General features: G+C 36.6%; 2 protein-coding genes across 5 annotated transcripts; both read right to left on the bottom strand.

Annotated features, from left to right (window-relative positions):
* Nucleotides 1-2760: 2760 nt before the first annotated feature.
* LOC109101639 (inositol-trisphosphate 3-kinase B-like) lies at nt 2761-10228 on the bottom strand. Its single transcript, XM_019115035.2, has 8 exons — nt 9560-10228; nt 8376-9264; nt 7607-7691; nt 7236-7449; nt 6447-6651; nt 5955-6056; nt 3597-3668; nt 2761-3328 (listed from the first exon to the last, which is right to left on the bottom strand). Exons 1-8 carry the CDS (start codon nt 9577-9579, stop codon nt 3110-3112), a joined length of 1806 nt encoding a protein of 601 aa, XP_018970580.1. The 5' UTR covers nt 9580-10228; the 3' UTR covers nt 2761-3109.
* A 122-nt stretch (nt 10229-10350) lies between these two features.
* LOC109101642 (seipin-like) lies at nt 10351-14794 on the bottom strand. 4 transcript variants are annotated; one of them, XM_042769913.1, is made up of 9 exons: nt 14599-14794; nt 14174-14424; nt 13140-13224; nt 12525-12692; nt 11975-12109; nt 11716-11813; nt 11418-11547; nt 11124-11193; nt 10351-10893 (listed from the first exon to the last, which is right to left on the bottom strand). In XM_042769913.1, exons 1-9 carry the CDS (start codon nt 14674-14676, stop codon nt 10748-10750), a joined length of 1161 nt encoding a protein of 386 aa, XP_042625847.1. In that variant the 5' UTR covers nt 14677-14794; the 3' UTR covers nt 10351-10747. The 4 variants fall into 4 exon arrangements, with proteins under 4 accessions (XP_042625847.1, XP_042625848.1, XP_042625849.1 ...); XM_042769914.1 differs by having other exon boundaries at nt 13140-13221; nt 14599-14786; XM_042769915.1 differs by having other exon boundaries at nt 12549-12692; nt 14599-14777.
* Between the last annotated feature and the right edge of the window lie 6886 nt (nt 14795-21680).

Genomic DNA, 21680 nt, shown 5'->3' with positions numbered 1-21680 from the left:
TGATGGAGCTCCAGTTACTCAAGTGGCCTCAACAAAATTTCTCAGTGTCCTGATTGACGAAGGTTTAACTTGGTCCAAACATGTTGATCTAGTCTGTACAAGATCCTCTAAAATGTTAAATATTCTAAGAATTGTTTTACCTTCAATTCACTCATCTGCTCATCTAATGCTTTACTACAGCTTTTTATTTCCCTTTATGAATTATTGTAATGTTGTCTGGGGGTGCTGTCTACTTCTCCCACTTATCTTGCAAAAATTGTTAAAATTCAGAAGAAGTTCTTGCGTATGATTTCCTACTCTTCTAAATATGCTCCTTCTGCACCTCTATTTCTCAGATACAAGATTTTATCAATTGAGAAAGTCAATGTTTATTTATCATGCATATTTATTCATAAGTTTATTCATAAGAGAGAAGATTTTCCACCAACATTACGATACTTCTTTACTTTTATTTCAGATACTCATATCCATCAAACAAGGCGTAGAGAAATAAATCTTGTCTTACCGTTCTCTAGAACTTCAGGTCATAAAACTGACCTCAGCTTTAGGGGTCCTCAACTATGGAGTAAATTAAGTTTGTCCCTAAGATCCATGTCTTCTTTGCTTGTCTTTAAAAAACAGTTGAAAGGTTTTTTGATTTTACAATGACACTTTTTGTTATAGTACTCTGCAGTATACTATAGTTTTGCTGACCCTCATATGCTACTCTTTACTTTTGATTCTCCTTTACTATTTCCCTTAAACATCTGTAACTTTAAGTTACTTTCATTAGGATAATCATGCTTCTGAAAATATGTTTTTCCCCTCTCTTTTTTAGTAGTCAACTTATTTGTCTGCGTGCCTTTTTGTTTATTCATGCAAGTGGAGTGGAACTCTGTATAAACCCAACTGAGTTTCGTTCCCCTTCTTGTACTGTATCCATGTGATATCTGTGCAGAACAAATAAATAATAATAAAAAAAATAATAAATAGATAGCATGTCTGCTCCTTGGTTCAATATGCCAGGCACATGTGCTGCCCTCAACAAACGCATGTTGAGATGTATTCACTCCAAGATGCATTTTACATCTCAAAATGGCTTTTTGAGGTGAGCCCGCCCTGACGATTTATATAGGACAACACCGTCATGCTGTCTGAGCGGACTAGCTCTGCTGCCGAGCCATTGGTTAGTTTTTTATTTACTGCACACCCTTACGAAAAAGAAGTTTATTCAAGTGTGCTATTAGTATACTTCTTTTAAACTAAAAATAGGAAAGTATGCTTTTAGTTTACTTTTTATGTACTTCTCAGAAATGGGCTTTATGTACTTCTCAGAAATATACTTAAAATGACATTTAAGTATACTTGACTTATACTTACAAAAAGTCTAAATATACTTGAGCTATACTTAAGAAAACATAATAAAATAAATCACCAATTACAATACCATTTCTAAATTGCAAACCAATGGCCTTGCAGTTACACTGCGTGATTGTAAATTTTCTAAAGAAAATATGATTGTTTGTGTTGTGACCAATTGCTAGGGCATTGCTATGTTTGCTAGTGGTTTGTTTTTAGCACATTGCTAGGGTGTTGTAGGTGGTTGCTGAGTTAACCAAGTCAAAAGATCCTGCTTTCAAGTGTCAATGCTACTCTGGTCACTAGATATGTATCTGTGTAAAAAAAAATTAAAAAAATAATAAAAAATAATCTCTCCTCAACAATCCTCACATTTCTACTAATTGAAAATCTCAAAACCAAAATATTGGAAAATGTCTGTATGTCTGTAGCAAAATATGAGCAATAGTGATACGTATTAAAGTGAAAGATATTTTGAAGAATATTGGTAACCAAACAGTTGATGGTAGCCAACGGAAAAACAAAACAAAAAACAAACAAACTATGGAAGTCAATAGCAATAGTCAACTGCCAAACTTCAAAACATCCACCAAAATATCCAACATAATAAACAACATAAGAAATTATGACAATTTTCTTTTTTGGGTGATCTGTCCCTTTAAATCTGTATTTGTAAATTTTACTCTGCAAACATTTGACCATCAGACAGAAATCTAACAGAAAGAATACACAAGTGAAGCAATACTTTCAGCATATTAAACATTTAATAGACAAACTTTTATTTGTAAAAAAACCAGTAACAAATTCCACAAGAACATGCAAAAACCATAGCAATGCAAGTGCTTTATTAATACTGTTAACTGTAAAGCTTTATAAACCTAAAAACGTATAATGCCCAAAAGACAGTAAGGTTGTCTATTGATTAGGGATGTAACGATTCACTCAACTCACGATTAGATTCAATTCACGATTTTGATTTCATGATTGGATTATCCCATGATTTTTTTTTAACAAAATGAGATTGAATATATTATACAGTTAATGAATAGGTGTCGTTTTATTAGGCTATTGCTGCACGTGTCTTTGTGAAATTGAAATATAACAAAACTAAATTAAAATTTTAAAACAAAATTTTTTTTTTTTAAACAAACAAGTTACACAAATAAAATCTCTAAATATGAACAAACTAAGGCTTTGTCTGTGCTCTTTCCATTTAAAATTAGAGGCAACCACTGGACTTTAATCACGATCCAAACAAAGAAAAACCTAAATAAACCATGAGCAGTTTTTAATCTAAATTAGACTGTATAATTTCGAAATCTTAAGCAAAAGCAGAATGGTCTGACTTTAGTTTTGTGAAACTGTACAGTTCATAAAACATATCTGAAGGAAACAGCAGAAGGGCTGAATGAGACACAGATTCACTCTCTGACAGCAGGTGGTGCTTATGAACAGCAATGATTCAGTGTTTCCTGGGTTACCGCTGTCAGAGCAGAGCTGCCATGAACGCTACTTTAATATGCATTGTTCAGAGGGAAGATGAAAAGAAAATACCACATAAACTTTTCTAAAGATAGTCAGTTCCCCTCAGAGATACATTCATATAAACTCCTACTCCAAGTGTATCAAAATTTGTTTGGCATCTCGACTGATTTGAATCGTCACATATTTGAATTGATTTTCGACCGGCTCGTGGTTAATCATTACATCCCTACTATCAATAGATCCAACATGATATTGTCTGTATAAGTGAGTATATATGAGGTCACTCTCAGCTTTGCTCCCCTGCTTGCTTGATGGCTTCCCCCAGCAGAGTGATGAGTGAGGTCAGTCCGATGAGGTACCCATCTTCCCTGTTTCCCTCCATCCACGGAACATCATGCCTCAGCTGGACATCCTCTGGGGTTGGGATGGTCTTTCCAAAATCTATCATCCATATATTTGCTTTGTTGCTGCAGTCGTGGACGAAAAGTAAAGAGCTGCCTATAATCTGTGAGAAGTTGAGATGATGTTTATTCAGAGGCAGTGTGTAAACAACATTCCTGTAAAATGTGTTCTGAGATGAAAACAGAGCTGTACACCTTTAAATTTTATGTTTGAGGTAAATGTAGAACAAACTAAATGTAAAGCCTCTCACCAGAAATTCCACAGCTCAAAATGGCAATTCTGATTTAAAGGATTCAAACTGAACATAATGTAGTATAGAAAAGAAATGAAACCATCGGATAATGGTGACAAGTTTAAAGTTTTGCACTAACCTCATGTCTGTTGAAAAAGTTTGACTCCTTGAGTGCTTTGTTCAGTGCCTGTAATCTGGATTCGTAGGCCTCCTGAGATACACAAAGTGACAAATGGAGGGTATGGACAAATGTAATTGGGATGAACTGCAAGTATTTTTGTTTTTATATATTCCAGTTATATTCAGAGGTGGGTAGAGTCCAAAAACTGTACTCAAGTAAAAGTAAAAGTACTTATAGAAATATTTACTCAAGTAAAAGTAAAAGTACTGGTCTGAATAGTTACTTGAGTAAGAGTAAAAAAGTACTGGATAAAAAAAAATCTACTCAAGCAGTTAGTTACTAGTTACTTTGGGTCATATACTGAATATCTATAGTCTATTTTTTAGATATATAGATAAAAATGCTTGTTATGTGTGTGTGTGTGTATGTGTATATATACATTTTTATTATATATATATATTTCATCAGCCTGTACTCCAGTCTTCAGTGTCACATAATCCTTCAGAAATCTTTCCAATATGTTGATTTACTATCAATGATGTTCTTTTTAGCTTTCCATTCATCAAATAATCCTAAACTAAATGTCACAGATTCTAAAAAATATTAAACAGCAAAACTGCTTCCAGCACTCGTAATAAATCAATATATTAGAATTATTTTTTGAAGGATCATGACTCTTAAAACTGGAGTAACAGCTGATTGATGAAAATTCTGATTTGCATCACTGAAATAAATTATATTTTAAAGTATGTATTATATGTGTGTAAATAACCTCTGACACAGAGAAGAGTGAAAACTCCTCACATGACGGCTAAGTTACCGAACATCTGAAAATAACGAACCAAATGCACATTGACAGATCTTCTTCTGTGCAAGCATAAATATTGTGGAAAATGTATATTTCTGCAAGCATAAATATTGTGGAAATATGAATATTAATTGTGTCTAGGCAAAGGCATTCCTCCTGGAACAGAGCTAATGCACTTATTATTTTTGAGGGGGCACGAATGGGGGGTAGTCATGTGACACACAGCAGCCACAACAGCATATTGGCAAATTATTATTAAGCATTATTTTTTATTTTTTTTCATTTTTATTAGAAACATTCCCAGACGCATGAACTATATCATGAAATATCTCGGTTCTCACCTTCATAGATTATGTTAGATAATATGTGATGGTCAAAGTAGCCTAATAATGTAATCTATTAACTATGCATAAAAACCTGTCTGTTTACTAAAGTAACAAATATGGGTGTCAAGCCATAACATATTTTTAATACGACTGACTTTATATTAAATGTAAATATAACATTGAAAGTTAATGTGATATAAAAACGGTTACTAATCTTTCATTGTAAAGAAAGAGAGCAAATAACATTTACATTATCAAAGAACATTTACATTATCAAAGAACATTTTCACAGTCTAGAGTTCAATCACTCTCAAAAACAACGAGTGTAGCCGATCTAAGTTATACCTGTCGAACCGTAGACAGCACGCGCTGTGTTCATCTAATAAAGATCTTCATCGCAAGCAAACAATAGCCTTTGCAGATTTGCTTTCAATTCAGTGCAGATCCAAAGCCACGTCTTCAACGCTCTTGATGTTCTTAAACTTTCTGTTACAACTCTGAGTGAACCGCTTCAGATGCTCAGCGCGCGCTGCAGGGAACTGAACGAATCATTCAAACTGATTCACGAACCAATTCACTGGTCAGGCAACTGGTTTGATCAAGCTTTTGAATAGAATTGACTCAAAATAATGAATCATTCGCGAATGGGCATCGCTCATTGCCCAGAGAAAAGTAGACTGCGCGTTTGGAATAAACTGTAGCATTAATAACTTTTATTGCATTAAGATAAAGTAACAAGAGGAGCGTTGCCCACAGTAACAAAGTAAAAGAACAGATTTCCCCCCCAAAATGTACTTAAGTAAGAGTAAAAGTACCCATCTTTTAATATACCCCAAAAGTATTAGTTACCCAAAAAATATACTCAAGTAAATGTAACGAAGTAAATGTAGCTAGTTACTACCCACCTCTGGTTATATTGTTAAGCATGCATATTTTGTGTATAGCAAAAGTCATATGAGCTTACTAAAATATACTGCATGAATCTCCTTTCACAACCCGATTTACTTCAACAATGTGACATATTTCAGAGTAAAACAATGCACACATAGGATATGTGGGTTTCATTTTATCTATTAGAAACTAATTGAATCAGGTGTTTTATTTAAATGGAAAATAAGAGGACCAGAAAGGAAAGTTGTTTCAGAGATGAAGTTGTTTTTGAATGTTGATATAAATATTTATATCTGTGTGAGTTTTTGAGAAAAAAAAGTGAACTCTAAGTATGAAATGATGTGCACTCACTAGAATATGAACCTGCCTCCTGGTGAAGGTTAACAGTGTTTCTGTCACTTGAGCCTCTGTGCGTGTCTTGTAAAAGTCTCGTAATACTTTACCATTTCCCATCTGGAAAAAATAAATAAATAAAATTATGGGAAACAGTAAAAAATCTATATAAATGGCCAGTAAATTCTTCAAGGCCCATTCACACCGAAGACAATAACTAGTAATATAGTTTTAAAAATTGTTTTAAATGGGAAAAGAATAGCTTAGTCTACAACAAACAACTAATGTTAATGGTATAAAGTAAAAATATTGTTGGAATCACTTTCACAATGACTTTTTTTCCAGCTTGATGAACAATAAAAAGCATTGACAGCCAATAAGAATCCATCCCGCTTTAAAGAGGTTGAGAATTTAAAGCAGCAGTCAACAGACCAGCAGCATGTGCTTATATAATTATTGTTATAGCTATCATTCTTGGCGTGACCAGGCCTTTAGTCTCATGTTTCGTACCACAATGCCTTCTATGCGGAAACCCAGTGACGAGGTGGAACTGCTGTCATCCCTCCACTGCAGGTAACGCAGCTTGGTTACACCTCTTTGTGCATGTTCTTCTGCAGTAGGAGCTGCCGGATCTACTTTCACCATCTTTTGATACATATCAGAGCGCACAATGGCGTTGCTCCTGGCCTTACTTATCTCCTCCTCTTGGTATGTCCTGCAAGTAATGCCGCAGGTTCAGATGGTACTGCATTATTGTTCAAATATAAGGTCAATGTAGTGTAGAGTAGCAAATTAAAATGCACTACTAGAACTAGAAATGCACTGAAACAAATTTTTACAGAAACACTGAAAGTGAAAATCAAGTTTTCATTTAGCCAAAAACCAAATCAAATTTGTGTAAATGCACAATAGAACTCAGTATGCTGTTCAGGGTGTCGTGTTCTCAGGTAATACATTAAACCAGTCGGTGTCCACACTGCTGACATTTTGACCTGTTATAACTCATCCATGTTGAGTGCACAAAATATGGTTAAAATCCATCATTGTAGAAGCGCTAATTGAAAAGTAACCGTTTCAGAAATTTTTTAAAAAACATACCCACAAAAAACAAAATTAAAGTACTATATAATCACTAATTGGAACTAATCAAAAAAAAATATGCATAATTATTAAAGTATTTTCTCTCACTTTGAGGTACTCAACTAAACATATGTGGCTTAAGGGAACAATGAATCAAAATTGAAAATATTAAGTCAAAATTAATCAGTATTAGAGGTAAGCTATTGGGTTCCTTCCTACCGCACACCCATTTTGCAGTCCATGATGACAGGATTTTTGAGCCCGCTAAGCAGATCCTCTAGACGGATGTATTGCTCTCCGTCCTGACTGATGTGCCCGAAATAATGAGGCACAAACTGACAGAGTGCATCAGACATGAGGACCTGCAGACAGACGGCCTCAACCTCGCAAAACCTCTTCAGCACCTCGCCACCCTCACTCAGCCTCACGTTACCTAGACAGAGCATTCAAAACTCATTTTCTGTCTTCAAAATACTGCTCATGGACGGCATGATGTTCAAAGCTATTTTACTTCTATAACATGATGTATTTTGATAGAAAGTGAAGGTATGGTCAGGGTCAAAATGGGGTCAAAAGTCTCAGCTATGTACCTTGGTGACCTGCTAGCTGGATCCATGAGCTTTGTGTACGTTTAGACCACTGCATCATGGTCAAAAACGTTCTCCAAGATCGACACTGGGAAAGAAATGAGAGTCATTTAGTGGCAGTTATCTAACAGTACCTTAAAAACATTTTTTTTTTTTTTTTTATAAAAGAGCATGCTTTTTTTTAAGCCTTGATGGTTATAGTTATACCCTACCCATTGTGAAACTGTTCAGATGCACAGACTTTGCTCACTACTGTGAGCACTACTATGATAATATGGGGTATATTGCATGTTTATCAAGTATGATATTTGAAGATAAGTTGAATTTGTTTTGGGAACATTGCAAATGAGACAGTTCCATGCTTCTCTATCCCTGTCGTGGTCTACAGCACTATGCAAATAGCTTATTCAAATATGCAATGTTATGGGTACACTTTTGGAATAATGCAAATTGTCTGATACATTTCAGTGCACCGAAAAAATAGAGAATGCTTCTGTTAGTCCACAGGTCAGACTGAACCTGACACCTGTTTACTGGACCTGAGAGATTCTGCAGAATCTAGATCAGGGGTGTCAATCTCAATTCCTAGAGGGCCGCAGCCCTGCAGAGTTTAGTTCCAACCCTGCTCCAACACACATACCATGTAGTTTTCAAATAAGTCTAAAGGACCTGATTAGCTGGATCAGGTGTGTTTAATTAGGGTTGGAGCTGACACCCCTGATCTAGATAAAAATGCTTTGTGCTTTCTAAGCCTTCCCAGAGTTCCACTCACCTTCTTCATGGTCTGCCTCCGGGTGGCAGTGTCCTCATTTTCACTGAAAACCTCATCGCTTTCTGCTGAGGAGTTGTTGAAGGAAGAGGAGGATGAAGCTGAGGAGTGAAAGAGAACCCGGGAGAGAACAGGGTGTGGAACTAATTCTTCCTCACCATCTTTCTCCACACTTGCCTCCATAAAATGTTCTCCATCCCGTGATGACCCAAGCGTTTGTGTGTTTCTCTGTCTTGAACCCCAACTCTTCTTCTTGTGCAGTCGTTTGTTGCTGAAATCTGCCTCGTTACTCTCATCGATACTCTCCACACTTGCTCCCAGCCTTTCCCGCATCCCTTCCTTCAGTCTTTCCCTCGGTTCGATCTTTCTTCTCCACAGGCTTTTCCTAGTTGCTGCATTCAACGCCACTTTTGAACCCTCTTCAACAAGATTTTCACCTGCCGTCACTCTCTCTTTCACTTTCTGCTCTTCCACGTCTTCGTTCTTGGTTGTTTCTCCAGCAGCTATTGGTAGGGGATCCATGCAAACATGTTCCAGAGGTTTTGGTTTCACGTCCTCTGGTTCCTCATATGCATTTGTTTGCATTTCTGTTGGGTCTTCTAGCTTGGATGAAAGGACGGCATGAGCAGAAGCCAGTTTAGGTCTGGCTCTGAAGCCTGTTTTCTTGATATGATTACTTTGAGTTATCGAAGACGCGGAGAAATCAAAAATCCTTTCTTCTATGGCATCTCTCATGCTCTCCCCATCACTTCCATTGCTCTTCTTCTCTGACAATGTGCTCATTCTTTCTGGAGGAGAATCCAAGCCTTTCATGAAGCCGCTTTGAGGAAAATTCTCACCAAAAATGGATGAAACTCCTGTTTGGTTATTTTGAGCTCTAGAAGAAGAGAATCTGAGGGGATAAACAAAATCGTTATTTGATAAATCATACCTAAAGAAAACAGAAGAATAGACAGATGACAATATCTTAATAATAAAGTATTGTTATTTAAAAAGGCACATCATGTGGGGTTTTTCCTGGACATATATAAAGCCTCAGTCTAAAAAATACTGCAGACACTGGTGGTTGCCTGTAGAAACAGATAAAAATAAGCTTTATCTTGTCCAGGAAGTAGCCCACATATGCGAATTGGAACAAAGTTCAAAACAAATATTTGTAGGGGGAAAAAGCACCAACTCCCACGTACCCGAGTTGCCAATCTTTCATCACTCCTGTGTGTAAAGCTGAACCCACCAGCAGTTCAGCGTCAAAGATTCAATGCCAGTTTAAAGTCTCGCTGTCAACGTTTTCCGACAGTGCTTTGCATAATGTGACATCATGGTTTGCTACAACATATTTTACAGTGAGCTCTTTCGGAGGTTGGCTGATGGCTGGCCCACACTCTTGTGTCGAGAACTCAGCAGATTGACTCTGTTAAACACGTCATGAATGTGTTTCCAGTTGGAAGATGCTTTCAGCTGTGATGAATTTATTTTATCAGCATGCAAATTTCCCAGGAATTGAACTTAATGACTGTGGTGTTGGTATCACCATGTTATACCATTTACAGTAAACTAGATAAAAAAATACATCAAAATATTATGTATGTATATATAATAAATTACTTGGATGGTGGATAAACATCTTGCCCCAAACTGTCATTTAATTTCGAGTCTTATTAAATCTCTCTACTATTATACTGTATTTTTATTTATAAAATCAGTATAAAATCAGTACAGCCAATATGATGATGTATAAATATTTTAAAATTGTATTTATTCTATTTATTTTTCAAATTAAGTTTTTTTTCCCTGTTTAAGTCATAATTATAAATATCCATAAATAACTTTTAGTAAAGTCATATCCTTTAGCTCCTTCTTACAACATAACTGGATGTTTCTCTAGTTGTCTCTGCATTTTGAAAAGTGGAATACATGTAAATGAATGCAAATTAATAATGTTATTTTCCAGACATAAACCACAAACAAATTACACCTCTCCTCCTTTGGCTATTTATTGGCACAGTCTCACTGGTTTCAGTGTTGTGGATTATAATAACAACTACAACAAAGGACATGTCTAGAAAGGTCAGTTTTGGATATATAGGTTATGTCAATACATAAATGGATACCGTACAGTATATTTATGGTTGCCTTGATTATTTCTTTCAATAAGATACAAGTGATTAGGGCTAGCATGAAGTTCATATTTTTAAAACAAGGACATTTTTACCAAATCTATGAAGTCCAGTGGGTGGCCTGTGTTTTTCATAATGTTTACCCCCATTCCCTCTCTAGCAGCCTGAACAACAGACACCAACACGGTAGTAAGTTTTATCTATGGTGCCTGTTAATGCTTGAGATGACTGTGACATGCTCTGTGATAAATGCCTGCGCTACAAAATCATTTCTCCATCCCCAGCCTCACAGATGGGTTCATCTTCAGCAACTTCTCTGGAGTCATCGTCACTCTCCTCCACTCCCATGTCTGGAATGGATTCTTCCACCTCCACTGAATTGCACTCCATGGCGTCTACATTTTCTGTAATAATAGGGGAATTCAACAAAGTGGCTTGTAGTGGCTGTACAAAGAAATATGATCAATGCACATCAAAAAACAAAACCATTTTTTCACATTTAAATTTAAGTATGTTATTTCCAGAATAAAATATATTTCCAAAATTAAATTTGACCCTTTCTATTATTACATTGGTTGCAAATGGTCTAAAAAATTATGGTGCATATTAAACCAGACTTCACTTGGTGCCTTGCCTTTATTCTGGGGTTCAGACTGATCATTCAGGTCATCTGATTCATTCTTTTCCTCTTGTATCTTAACAGCCTGAAGCAAGGAAAACACTGAAAAGTGTTGTTAACACAGACACACCCCCAGAAGAAACACAAAGTCACTATTTCAAAGCTAGCCCAGAACTTACTGTATGCAAGTATGTGAACACAAGTACACAAGCTAGATTTCACACAATGCAATCCATACTTTTGTAGAGTATATCCTTGGCAAATGTCTTGTATATTGAATAGTAAATGCTCAATTTTAGAGCAGTGCACCTTTCCAGGATTCCTGTGACTGCCCAGATTAAACTGCAGGAAGCTGAGAACGATGATCAAACTGAGGAAAGCAAAGTTACTCATCACCCCGATCAGTGCTGATATCAAGGGGAAGTGATACATCAGGTACCTGTGCAGATCAGAGAGATTCATACAGACATCATCATCATCATCAGTTTGATGAATGTTTGAGTGGGCTGATTATCTCAAGCACACAGCATTTTATTTAAAGTAACATTATGGAAAATTTTAGGGAATATATTTAAGCAACACGGCAAAAACACAGGAACACACAAACCTGATGCCTGTAAATTGAGCGAAGATGTAGAGATGAGCTCTGTAGATCTGAATATGCTGGGAATGGATCTCAATGACGGCTCCAACAGTGGGTTTGTACTGAACAAAGAAAAGAGAGGGACAATTATACTAACTCGTATACTGTAGATGAGACTGCTAAAGGTATCCTGAGTGGTTTTATAGAGTTTCTATGCAGTTGCTAATGCTGAGGTTTAGTGTGTTGTTATGTGGTTGCTAGGGTGTTCAGAATTATCCCTCACAGAATCATCTTTGAATTCAGAGTACAGCTCCACTATGACTGGCTGCTTTTGCTCGGATGCTCCTGTTAACAGCATGGGGGAGAAGACCACTGTGCCCAGAGCCTGAAGAAGAGAGGAGTGATAATGGAGCATTGCCTGTGAGAGAGAGAAAGAGAGAGAGAGAGAGAGAGAGAGAGGGAGATACAACAGCTGCATTGTGAAAAAAAAATGTTCTAAACAGGTTTAGAAAGATCACAAAGCTCACTTTGGTGAACCTACATTTTGCAACGGTAACTTGAAAATAAAAATTCTGTTATGTGGTTCAAAACCTGTATGACTGGCTTCTGTATGGAAAAGCACAATAGAAGTGGTTCATATGAAGCTATTTGACATGAATAATGTGAGTACAGTTGAGTAAATGTGTACAGAAATGTAATTTTTGGGTGAACTATTCCTGTTAAGTTAAGTATTAAATGAATTTGACTGGTTGAATATTTTACATTTCAGTGTAATCTATCAAAAAGCAAGCATTTGATGTATGCTTTTAACATAAAATGGTTTTTATGCGTACCTGTCTCCTCGTTTGTGTACTTACAGAACGGGCTGATACGTCAACAATCTGACCAGCTTTAGAATAGGGAGTCATCTTCACTAGGAACATTCCCAGCTCCTGATTGGCTGGAGACTCAGGCATTTCCAGCTCTAGTGTGATCTGATAGGGCTGACCGTATGTCATTACCTGTGGTAGGCAGGAAAGAGAAACGCAAAAAACAGCATTGCAATAATATAATATTTTTTTTTAAGTATGTCCACTGTGTATAGTATGCAAATATTCTTTATCCACAAATATTCTGTATGACTGCACAATTTGCACAGAACCTGACTTCAATGTAAAACACTAAGTAAAGTGATGTCAACCTTGATTTTTAACACCATTTTTTCCCTGAATTATTTGATCAAAAAGTAATTTTTGCACAAAATTGGATAGACGCAATTACTAACATAACTGGACACCAATTGCAGAGATAAACATGCCATGTAATGAGGTCATTTGACAACAATGCAGCATGCTATTCAAAACACATGCTATACTAAACTCAACAATAAAAGATAACCATAAAAATCATGAGTCTGAAAGAACTTTAAAATAAAGAAACTAAGCAAGGCTGAGATCAAAGATTGTCACCTGATGTTTTCCATTTTTCAGTAAAGAGACATTAGCCACAGGGAAAGAACACACAGAGTGATGAGGAGACGGACAATCAGTCCTGCTGATCAGAAACACATTCTGCATCAACAAACAGATGACAAACTCTGATGAATGTAGGCTGGTTCTGTGATATTACTCTCAATATTTTACAGCCTGTTACCATCTGACAAGGTGGTGTCTTTTAAAAACAATTTTCAGTTTGACTGTATTTAAGCATATGGATTATCAACATGATCAAAATATTGCTGAAAAAACTGCTTATTATTAATATGAACACTTACTGGACTAAAGCAACTTAGATTTACTTATTTGTTGTTATAATTTGAATATCAAATATGATCCATCAGGCCTTTGAGGATTTTTTATTGGTTCATCTTTCAATCATCATATTACATTACATTATATCTTTTGCCCCCACAATAAATACTACCGTGCTTTGATCATAAAACTAAGCATTTAAATATTATCTTACTAAGACATTATTGAGATATAGAGTGACAACTGATATCTACAGTATTTAATTGGTCTGCTTTCCTGTTATAAAGATCTCATTGATTTTTCTTTACAAGCTATCAGAATTTCATCTTATGTTTTGTCCATATAAATATCAACAACTTCTTTAGCAGATGTGTTTATCTAAAGTGACTTACAAAAGGATGTTTTTTTTTTGATGCATATAATTTTTGTAAGGTTCATGCTTAAATCATGAATTAGAGATATTTACAAGATATTTACAATTTTTTATGAGGTTTATGCTTAAACACACACACACACACACACACACACACACACACACACACACACACACACACACACACACACACCACACACACACACACAAACACACACACACACACACACACAACACACACACACACACACAACACAGACACAAACACAAAAAGTAGACAGGTGTGATGAAATATTCAAGAAATCCTGCTTACTAAAAAAAAACACCAAAAACTGATTAAGATTTAAGGTATTCTGCTGGGTAGCTGTAAACACCTCACCTGTAAAAGTAGACAGGTGTGATGAAATTGTCGGTGGGCATAAAGGAATAATAGAAACTGCCATAGAGGAATGAAGCCACCCAGAACACCAGCAGAATCACACAGATCAGAAGAGCCATTTCCAGAAGCTTCTGTCTGATCCGCACCAACAGCGCTGACGTTGTCTCCAGGATCTGGCCCACCAGCCCGTTGATTTGAGGTCCCACATCTTGAACACCAGAGTCCTCAGAATCGAACTCCTCCATAGTGGGCTGCAAGTTTATTGAGATTTATTTCTTTTAAACGGTCCAGTGTTGTTGCACCTCTATCTCAGAAAAGTCTTTCACAAATTCCTCTCCCCTTTCTATTTCAGCTCTTTTTGGCGTCTTTGTTTTATCTACAAAATAACCCAAACCTCCCTCATGAAAACGCTGCCCATTTCTCACCACCTCATGTTCCCGTTTTTGAGCTCCTGTGAGTTTCTTCCTCTGCCCTTGAAGCTCTGATGTCTGACTTTGATTCATCTAAAGTGTTCTGAATCAATGAACAAGCCCTTTTTAATGCATGTTTCTGCAGTATTGGAGTGTGACACTGTCGGTTCCTGGAAAAAAACGACAGTCCGAAGAACAGCTGGACTCCAGTGGGACCACACTGGGACTCATGACCAGCATGTGAGGCAACAGCACAAGAAATTCTTTTAGGAAATACAAAGGGTATGAAATATCCAAGGCAAATCCTTCTATCTTCAATCTGGATGACATCAAACAGAATGCAGCACAATTAGTAACAGACATTAAACTAAATAAAAACCCTTGTCATTTATCATTTCATGAGGATCACATGCGTGTTACTGGTTTGCAAGGCCGGATACACAATAATCATTTCAAGTTATTCAACCACAAATCTACTGGAAGCACACAAGACACACGCGACTTCAAAAGCTGCCGAGCACAGTAGCTCAGAACAATGCGAGGCAACAAAAGGTTTCAATACATGCTGAAATGACATGCAACTCCTACATGAACGAAACACGTTTTGCACACAAAAGTAAATACATAAAAAAAGGAGATTTTATTTATGGCCCTCTTGTATGTTTAGTATTGTGTCGCCATGAAATAATCTTGTAAAGTGAATATCTTTCCACTAGATGGCACTAAACACCCTTTCAGTAGCATTTGTGAGCAAACTCAAACTGTATAACAGTAAAGCAGTTTTATTAGAGATTATGGTGAAATATTTAATTGAAAAATATTATTTAAATGAGCGCTTATTTTGGTATTATCAAAAATGGTGTTGCTATCATGGCAAATGCAATAAATTAGTGATGTTTGCTATTGAAGGAAGGACTTGAGCCACATCACGGAGACCTAAAATTGGCTCTTTTGACTTGGGAACAGTAAATAACTACCTAGCAACAAAGCAAGACACCTTAACAACTGCAATGCAATGCTATAGCAACCTCTCATAACATTCCAGCATTGTGGCAGTGAGTTCTGCATGGCAAACAACACTTCCATTTCCTTCAGAGAATATAAAAATCTAGTAGTTTATATAATCATCAGTAACATGAACACTGGTGTCAAATGTCTGAATGTATTCCTTTATTTTTCCCTAAAGCAAGGGTTTTTATCTAAAATGAGCACCACTTGAAAATGTGCCATGTTCGGATTGATTTTTCACATGCCAGAGAAAGAGCGAGAGATGATATGAATTTTGTGGATGATTTCAAATGACCTGCCAAAGAGAGACTGCTGGCCTACATACATATTTAAAAAAGGATCTTGCAGGTGAATCAAATTGTTTCACCAAGTGGAATAGTGCTTTTATTCTGATGGAATAATAAAGGGAGATAAAGTGAAAATTTAAAGCATGACTTGTTAACTTAAATGGAGACAGAATTAAATTTGTAAAACTGGAGGGAGGTGTAGATGAACTGGACTGCAGATGAGACTTCTTCATCCCTTCCTCATCCCCTCATGCTAGTATGACTCATTTGCAAATCATACTCTGTGCTAAAGCTATGTAAATCTATAGTAAGCAGCTGCACTGTGGCTGTCAACACTACAGAAATGATATTGTTACATCACTATTGTCCTAGCTATTGTTCTTACTTGATTCTGATTGGTCAGTCACTGCATCCTAAAAATATTGAATTTGACATTTGAATTACACCACAACAGAAGATGCCAGAAAGATCGCTCTTTACCATACAATAAAGGGTCGCTTGCATTTGTACAAAAAGCTCCAAAAAGGCCAAAGCCAGTTGAACGACTACTTTAAAGGAATAGTTCACCCAAAAATCAACATTTGCTGAAAAAGTACTCATTCTCAGACCATCCAAGATGTAGATGAGTTTGTTTCTTTAAAGGAACAGATAAACATAGCAAACCCTATCAACCTAATCAGTGAAATCATAACAACAGAAAAACAGACAAAAAAATGATAAAATAACAATAATCTACAAATAATCCATACAACTCCAGTCCATCAATTAACATCTTGTGCCGTGAAAAGCTGTGTTTATAGGAAAGATATCCGTCATTATGACATTTTAACTTTAAAACGTTTCTGGCCAAAATAATCCATAATAACTCTTCCTCCAGTTTGAATTTAAATTCAGTTCATTTCAATTCAAATGTATTTGTATAGAGCTTTTCACAATATACATTGTTTCAAAACAGCTTTACAGAAAATGTATGTGTCTACATTACAGTGATGTCTACAATACAAAGTCCATCCTCTGTTGTCCTCTCACATCAGAATCCATACATATTACATACATATTTCTTGTAAACAGTGCTTGATCTGTGCATATTTCTCTCCTCTTTCAGATGAAATGACTTAATTTCTTCAAATCTGTTCAGATGAAGAAACAACATCTACATCTTAGATGTCCTAAGGGCAATAAAGTTTTCATTTTTGGGTGAACTATTCCTTTAATTTGTTATTCAGTTATGAGAGACACACACAATACAGTCACGCCAGATCCAGGTATCACAGCAAACCCACTCCAGGTCATGTAGAAATAAAGCTTAACATTTTCAATTTTCCCATCAGTCAACATTACCATGACACAGACATCAGCTCAGTGGAAAAATAGGTCTTGGGGGTCAGCAAAGTTCTCAAATGCCAAAGTAACAGTAAAATGTCAAAAACCCTCCCACAGACTGAGAAATGAAGGAAACTCACAGCATATTTCTGATCCAAAACATTCTTGATATCACGTAACACAGACTCTCAAAGGAAGAAAAACACACTGTTCCAAAACATATTTATCTGTCTTCATAGGCATTATTATAAGGGATCATTAGTGCACTGTCAATGGAAAGGCTGTTCCAGAAGACATTTAGACAGATTTGAAGGTATGGAAAAGATAATTTCACAATACAATGAAAGAAGCTCAGTGAAAACACATCAGAATCAAAAAAAGTGAGAGAAATGTCTATTATAACTGTTTTACTCAATACCTAGGTATCAATAAAAATTGAGCAAACAATTTTAGGAACAGAGCTACAGATCTGGTCAGGTGAACTGAAAGATAGCAGCTGCAAATATGGATCTGATTCTTTGATTGACAGGTGTCTGCGCTGTTATTGGTCTTAGCTTACTCTTTTGACCCAAAGCGTGCCCCCTGTTTGATCTCACCCTTGATGTACTCAGATATTAAAAATACGCATTTGTCTCCATTCACTTGAAAGGCATTGAAACTGAGCAGATGTGATTTACTTCTTTTGACCTGTAGAGGTCACTGTTACACCCAAAATTTTTATTTTGAAGTTTAAATAACAGAGGTAATGACAAATGTTCCTTTTTGCCATCTTTCTGCAACAAAAAATTATTTTATTTAAATTTTAAATAAAAATGTAACCAGATAAATGTGAATTTTCTTAACGTCACAATGAAACAAAAGTAGCGACAGATCTTTTCTTCTGTACTTTAAACGTGGGGCTATAGGCAGGGGTGAAGTATGTGACTGAAGAATCTAAATATAAATATGAAAGTGAATGATTTAAGGAGCGAACTAAATGATTGAAGTTAGCTTGTTTTCACCTAGTCTCGTGTAGCCAGACCTTCAGAGTGACCGCAAAAGTTCTGGGAACCTTGGCTGCTTTGAATGGCCAATGCCCACCCAGGAGGCCATATGACTGACAGGTAAAGCAACCAATCACGATTTTGTGCCACGTCATGTTTAGGGGCATGGAAATGTCCCCACAATAACAGACCAGTGTGTAAATCTCTTGGACGTATTTTAAAGAGTTTATGCCGTGAACTTTTTAACGTATTTAACATACTTTTGAAAATCCCATATTTGGTTGATCCTGATAAGTGCTCATCGTCACAGTTGTAATCTCAATGGCTTTCTTCTTTCGTGAGGGGGTTTGGCATCACAGCATCTTTGTTTCCATGCAGAACGTTAAAGAATGCGACACACACGTATCCCGGAAATCGTGTATAATTCGACCAATCAGATGACGACTTTGAAACTCCTGAAGTGTTTCCAATTTTTTGTGCCATATGCATCAGACGTTCAACCAAATGTCGGTGGGCGTGACGTCTGAGCCTGAGACTGGTTTTCACCAGGAGATCCAGCTATTACATTTTGACATCAGATTTTCCACAAGTTGGTATGAATCTTTAAGGTCTTATGAAATGTCTGCAGCATACTTCGGTTAAAATTCCTCAATAGTCTTGTTAAACAACACCTTTTTATCTGGTCAAAAACAGCTCTGTTCACAGCGAGCCATTTCGGTGCATGTCTCTTTAAATGATAATGAGCTACTGCTCACCCCACCCCTCTCTTTTGTTTTTTGTATATACATTGACGCGTTACCATCAAAACCAAAACTAATTCACTGCGTCCGCAGTGGCTCTGATGTCGGGAGAAAATGGAGACTCTTATGTTCAGTATTACATACAAAACACTTGCACTGATTACGAGACTTTGTTGTGGTCACAGCTGCTCGAGCATGGAGAAAATGGAGGACAGTGTATAACTGGCTGAGGGTGGAAATATGGTAATACGGTACAATAATATGCAAATACGATATGATAATATGACATCATACTGAATGGATTTTTATCTTTGTAGGTGGTTGTGTCCACACACTGCTAAGACGCATTTATATGTAAACACCATGTAAAAATGTAAAAATGAATTTTGCATCCGATGTCCCCTTTAAACATTATGAGGTAAGTTAAATTTAAAAATAAAATATGCATGGATGAATCATTCACAAAAATATCTATAACATCCATTTGGAAAATAGATACAGTGAATTTTCATTTCATGCGATTTCATCATTTCATCATTTTTATTACCAGTACACTATAGTATCCTGTACAGATAAACTCAAAGCCAACAGCCAAGATGGACTAAAAGCCACAAAACTCCAATTTCACTGGCTCTTCAAAATAAAAAGTAAATAATCCGTGCAAAATTTCTTTCCAGCAACGTATTGGATCTAGATGGTAAATCCATTATTGTATTTTGGGAGCATGTGTGAAGGTTTTATACGAGCCCATGGCAGGTGTCCTCTTTCCATCCGGGTGATTTCTTATTACACTACAGTAATAAAGCCATCAGTGACCTCTACTCTCTTTACCACGCCTCATAATCTCTCTCTATCCATCTCTATCCATCTCTCTCTCATGTCCTTGCTCCATATTAACCAGGATCTGTCTGACAGCTGCGCTATTGTGACACTGGGGAAAAGTGTGCTCAAATCACTGCAAAAAGAAAAAAAAAAAAAATTGTTAATTTGTCATTTTATCTGCTCAATTACTGTTCTGAATGCACTGCATTTCTTAATCTCAGTATCTTTATCATTTTTTTGCACTTGAAGGACACAATATGAAGGGTACGCTATCTGAAGGGTCTCAAATGCGAGGAAGCACTCAAGCAAACATAGATGTGAATGCATGGCCAAAGTACCAGCTCGCTGATCCAGTGTACGTACTTCATGTTTTTTTGAAAGAGAAGTCTGACCATAGCAGCAGTTGGTTTACACAAATGCTGAATGCCACAATAGCACCCTCTGAGGCAAAGCTGTGAATGCAGTGCGTACTTGTATTGCATTATAAACTGTGTTCTGACACATTTCAGAACTCTATGGTGCATGAAATTGAGCTTGCATAGCTAGAAGTAATTGTGCTCACGTACTTGCATAGAGTATGTTTCGGGCCTAAGGAGGTAATTTTGCCATTTCTGATCAATTTGAATCAGGGTGGCAATTTCTTGCCAGTTCATTTACATAAGACCTTACCTGGGCTTTCAAAACCATCAATTGCTCTTGGACTTTCAACAGGAGACTTCGGCAAAGATGAAGTGTGTTTTGTGTTTCTGCCATTAGTGGCTCCAAACAGATTCACAAAAATAATAATTTCAAACACTCACTCCAGTCTGCCACTCATCAGGCAAACAAACATTCCCACCCCAAACTCATGCCAATGGCAGGCTTATCAGAATTTTTAAACAAAAGAATCACACTTTTAAAGTGCAATTAAAATCACATTTATTACTACTTATTTAGATTGTATTCACAGAGAACAGGTTTACAAAAAGAATAAAAAGGAAACCCGAATCTTAGATTACTTAGGGTTAACTTTTATTAAAGCATTAAATTGATAAAAAGTGACAATAAATACATTTATAATGTAACGACATTACGTTTTGATAAAATAAATGGAGCCCTGGCGATCATAAGAATTTGATTGCCAGGGCAATCTGAATTTTCCTTAAAATAAATGCATATTTAATATGAGACTAAACATTTAAACAAGTTAATCAAAAGAGCAAAATTGAAAACCATTGAATACAATTATTTCATCGTTTTTAGTGGGGTTTTCAGACCGAGAAGATCCCAGGACAAAGGAAATTAAAGGGTTCAGCATGTGTCTTGTCGCCTGTCTGACACCAAAGATGTTGATATGTCCTGCTTCAGCTTGACAACATGCTGATTATTTCTGCTCCAGCAAGCAAACACCCAGACCAGGTGTCACCAGGCTTTCCATACTCAACAATAAGTCTGGGAGACAAAACAAGGTGCTGTAAACTCCAGGAGAATTATAGGCAAGCAGATCCAGTGTAATATACATGCGGCACACACCATATGCCTGGGAATTTCTAGGTTTTTTATTTATCCTACTGATCTGTGATTAAAGCTTATTATGTGAACCTCAGACAAGAAATCTTACTGGATTACTGGGTTTATTTGTTGTTATTCCACAAAGCACACGCATTAGAAATACTAATACTGACACAAAAATGTGGTTTGCAGAACAACAATTGTTCTTGCAGCAATCTGTGGGAGAGAAACTTGGCTCAGGTTTGTTTATATCCCAGCATGTCTGTTATGTGAGCAGCCAATGAGGCCAGAGATGAAGCCCTTCCGGGTGTCCATCTGCCGGCTAGAATGGTCTCGACACACTCACATGCTCTGACTCACACACTCAGACAAAGACACACACGCATTTTCTGCCTTTGCAAGCTTGGATCGGTGCACTGTGCTGGAATAATGACAATAATAGG

Source organism: Cyprinus carpio, chromosome A14 (genome assembly GCF_018340385.1).
Source record: "Cyprinus carpio isolate SPL01 chromosome A14, ASM1834038v1, whole genome shotgun sequence".
Lineage (NCBI taxonomy): Eukaryota > Metazoa > Chordata > Actinopteri > Cypriniformes > Cyprinidae > Cyprinus > Cyprinus carpio.
This window is presented reverse-complemented; position numbering and strand designations above follow the sequence as displayed.

Bases quoted from the DNA above. Each gene is read 5' to 3' on its own strand.
- LOC109101639 (XM_019115035.2), bottom strand. From the start codon at position 9,579: ATGAAAGATTGGCAACTCGG. The intron at 6,652-7,235 runs GTAGGAAGGAAC...CATTACTTGCAG, and splicing joins GACTGCAAAATGGGTGTGCG to GACATACCAAGAGGAGGAGA. The intron at 6,057-6,446 runs GTACGAAACATG...TATTTTTTCCAG, and splicing joins TCCGCATAGAAGGCATTGTG to ATGGGAAATGGTAAAGTATT.
- LOC109101642 (XM_042769913.1), bottom strand. From the start codon at position 14,676: ATGAATCAAAGTCAGACATCAGAGCTTCAAGGGCAGAGGAAGAAACTC. The intron at 14,425-14,598 runs GTGAGAAATGGG...ATAAACTTGCAG, and splicing joins AAAAACGGGAACATGAGGTG to CCCACTATGGAGGAGTTCGA. The intron at 12,693-13,139 runs GTGACAATCTTT...TGCCTACCACAG, and splicing joins TGAAAAATGGAAAACATCAG to GTAATGACATACGGTCAGCC.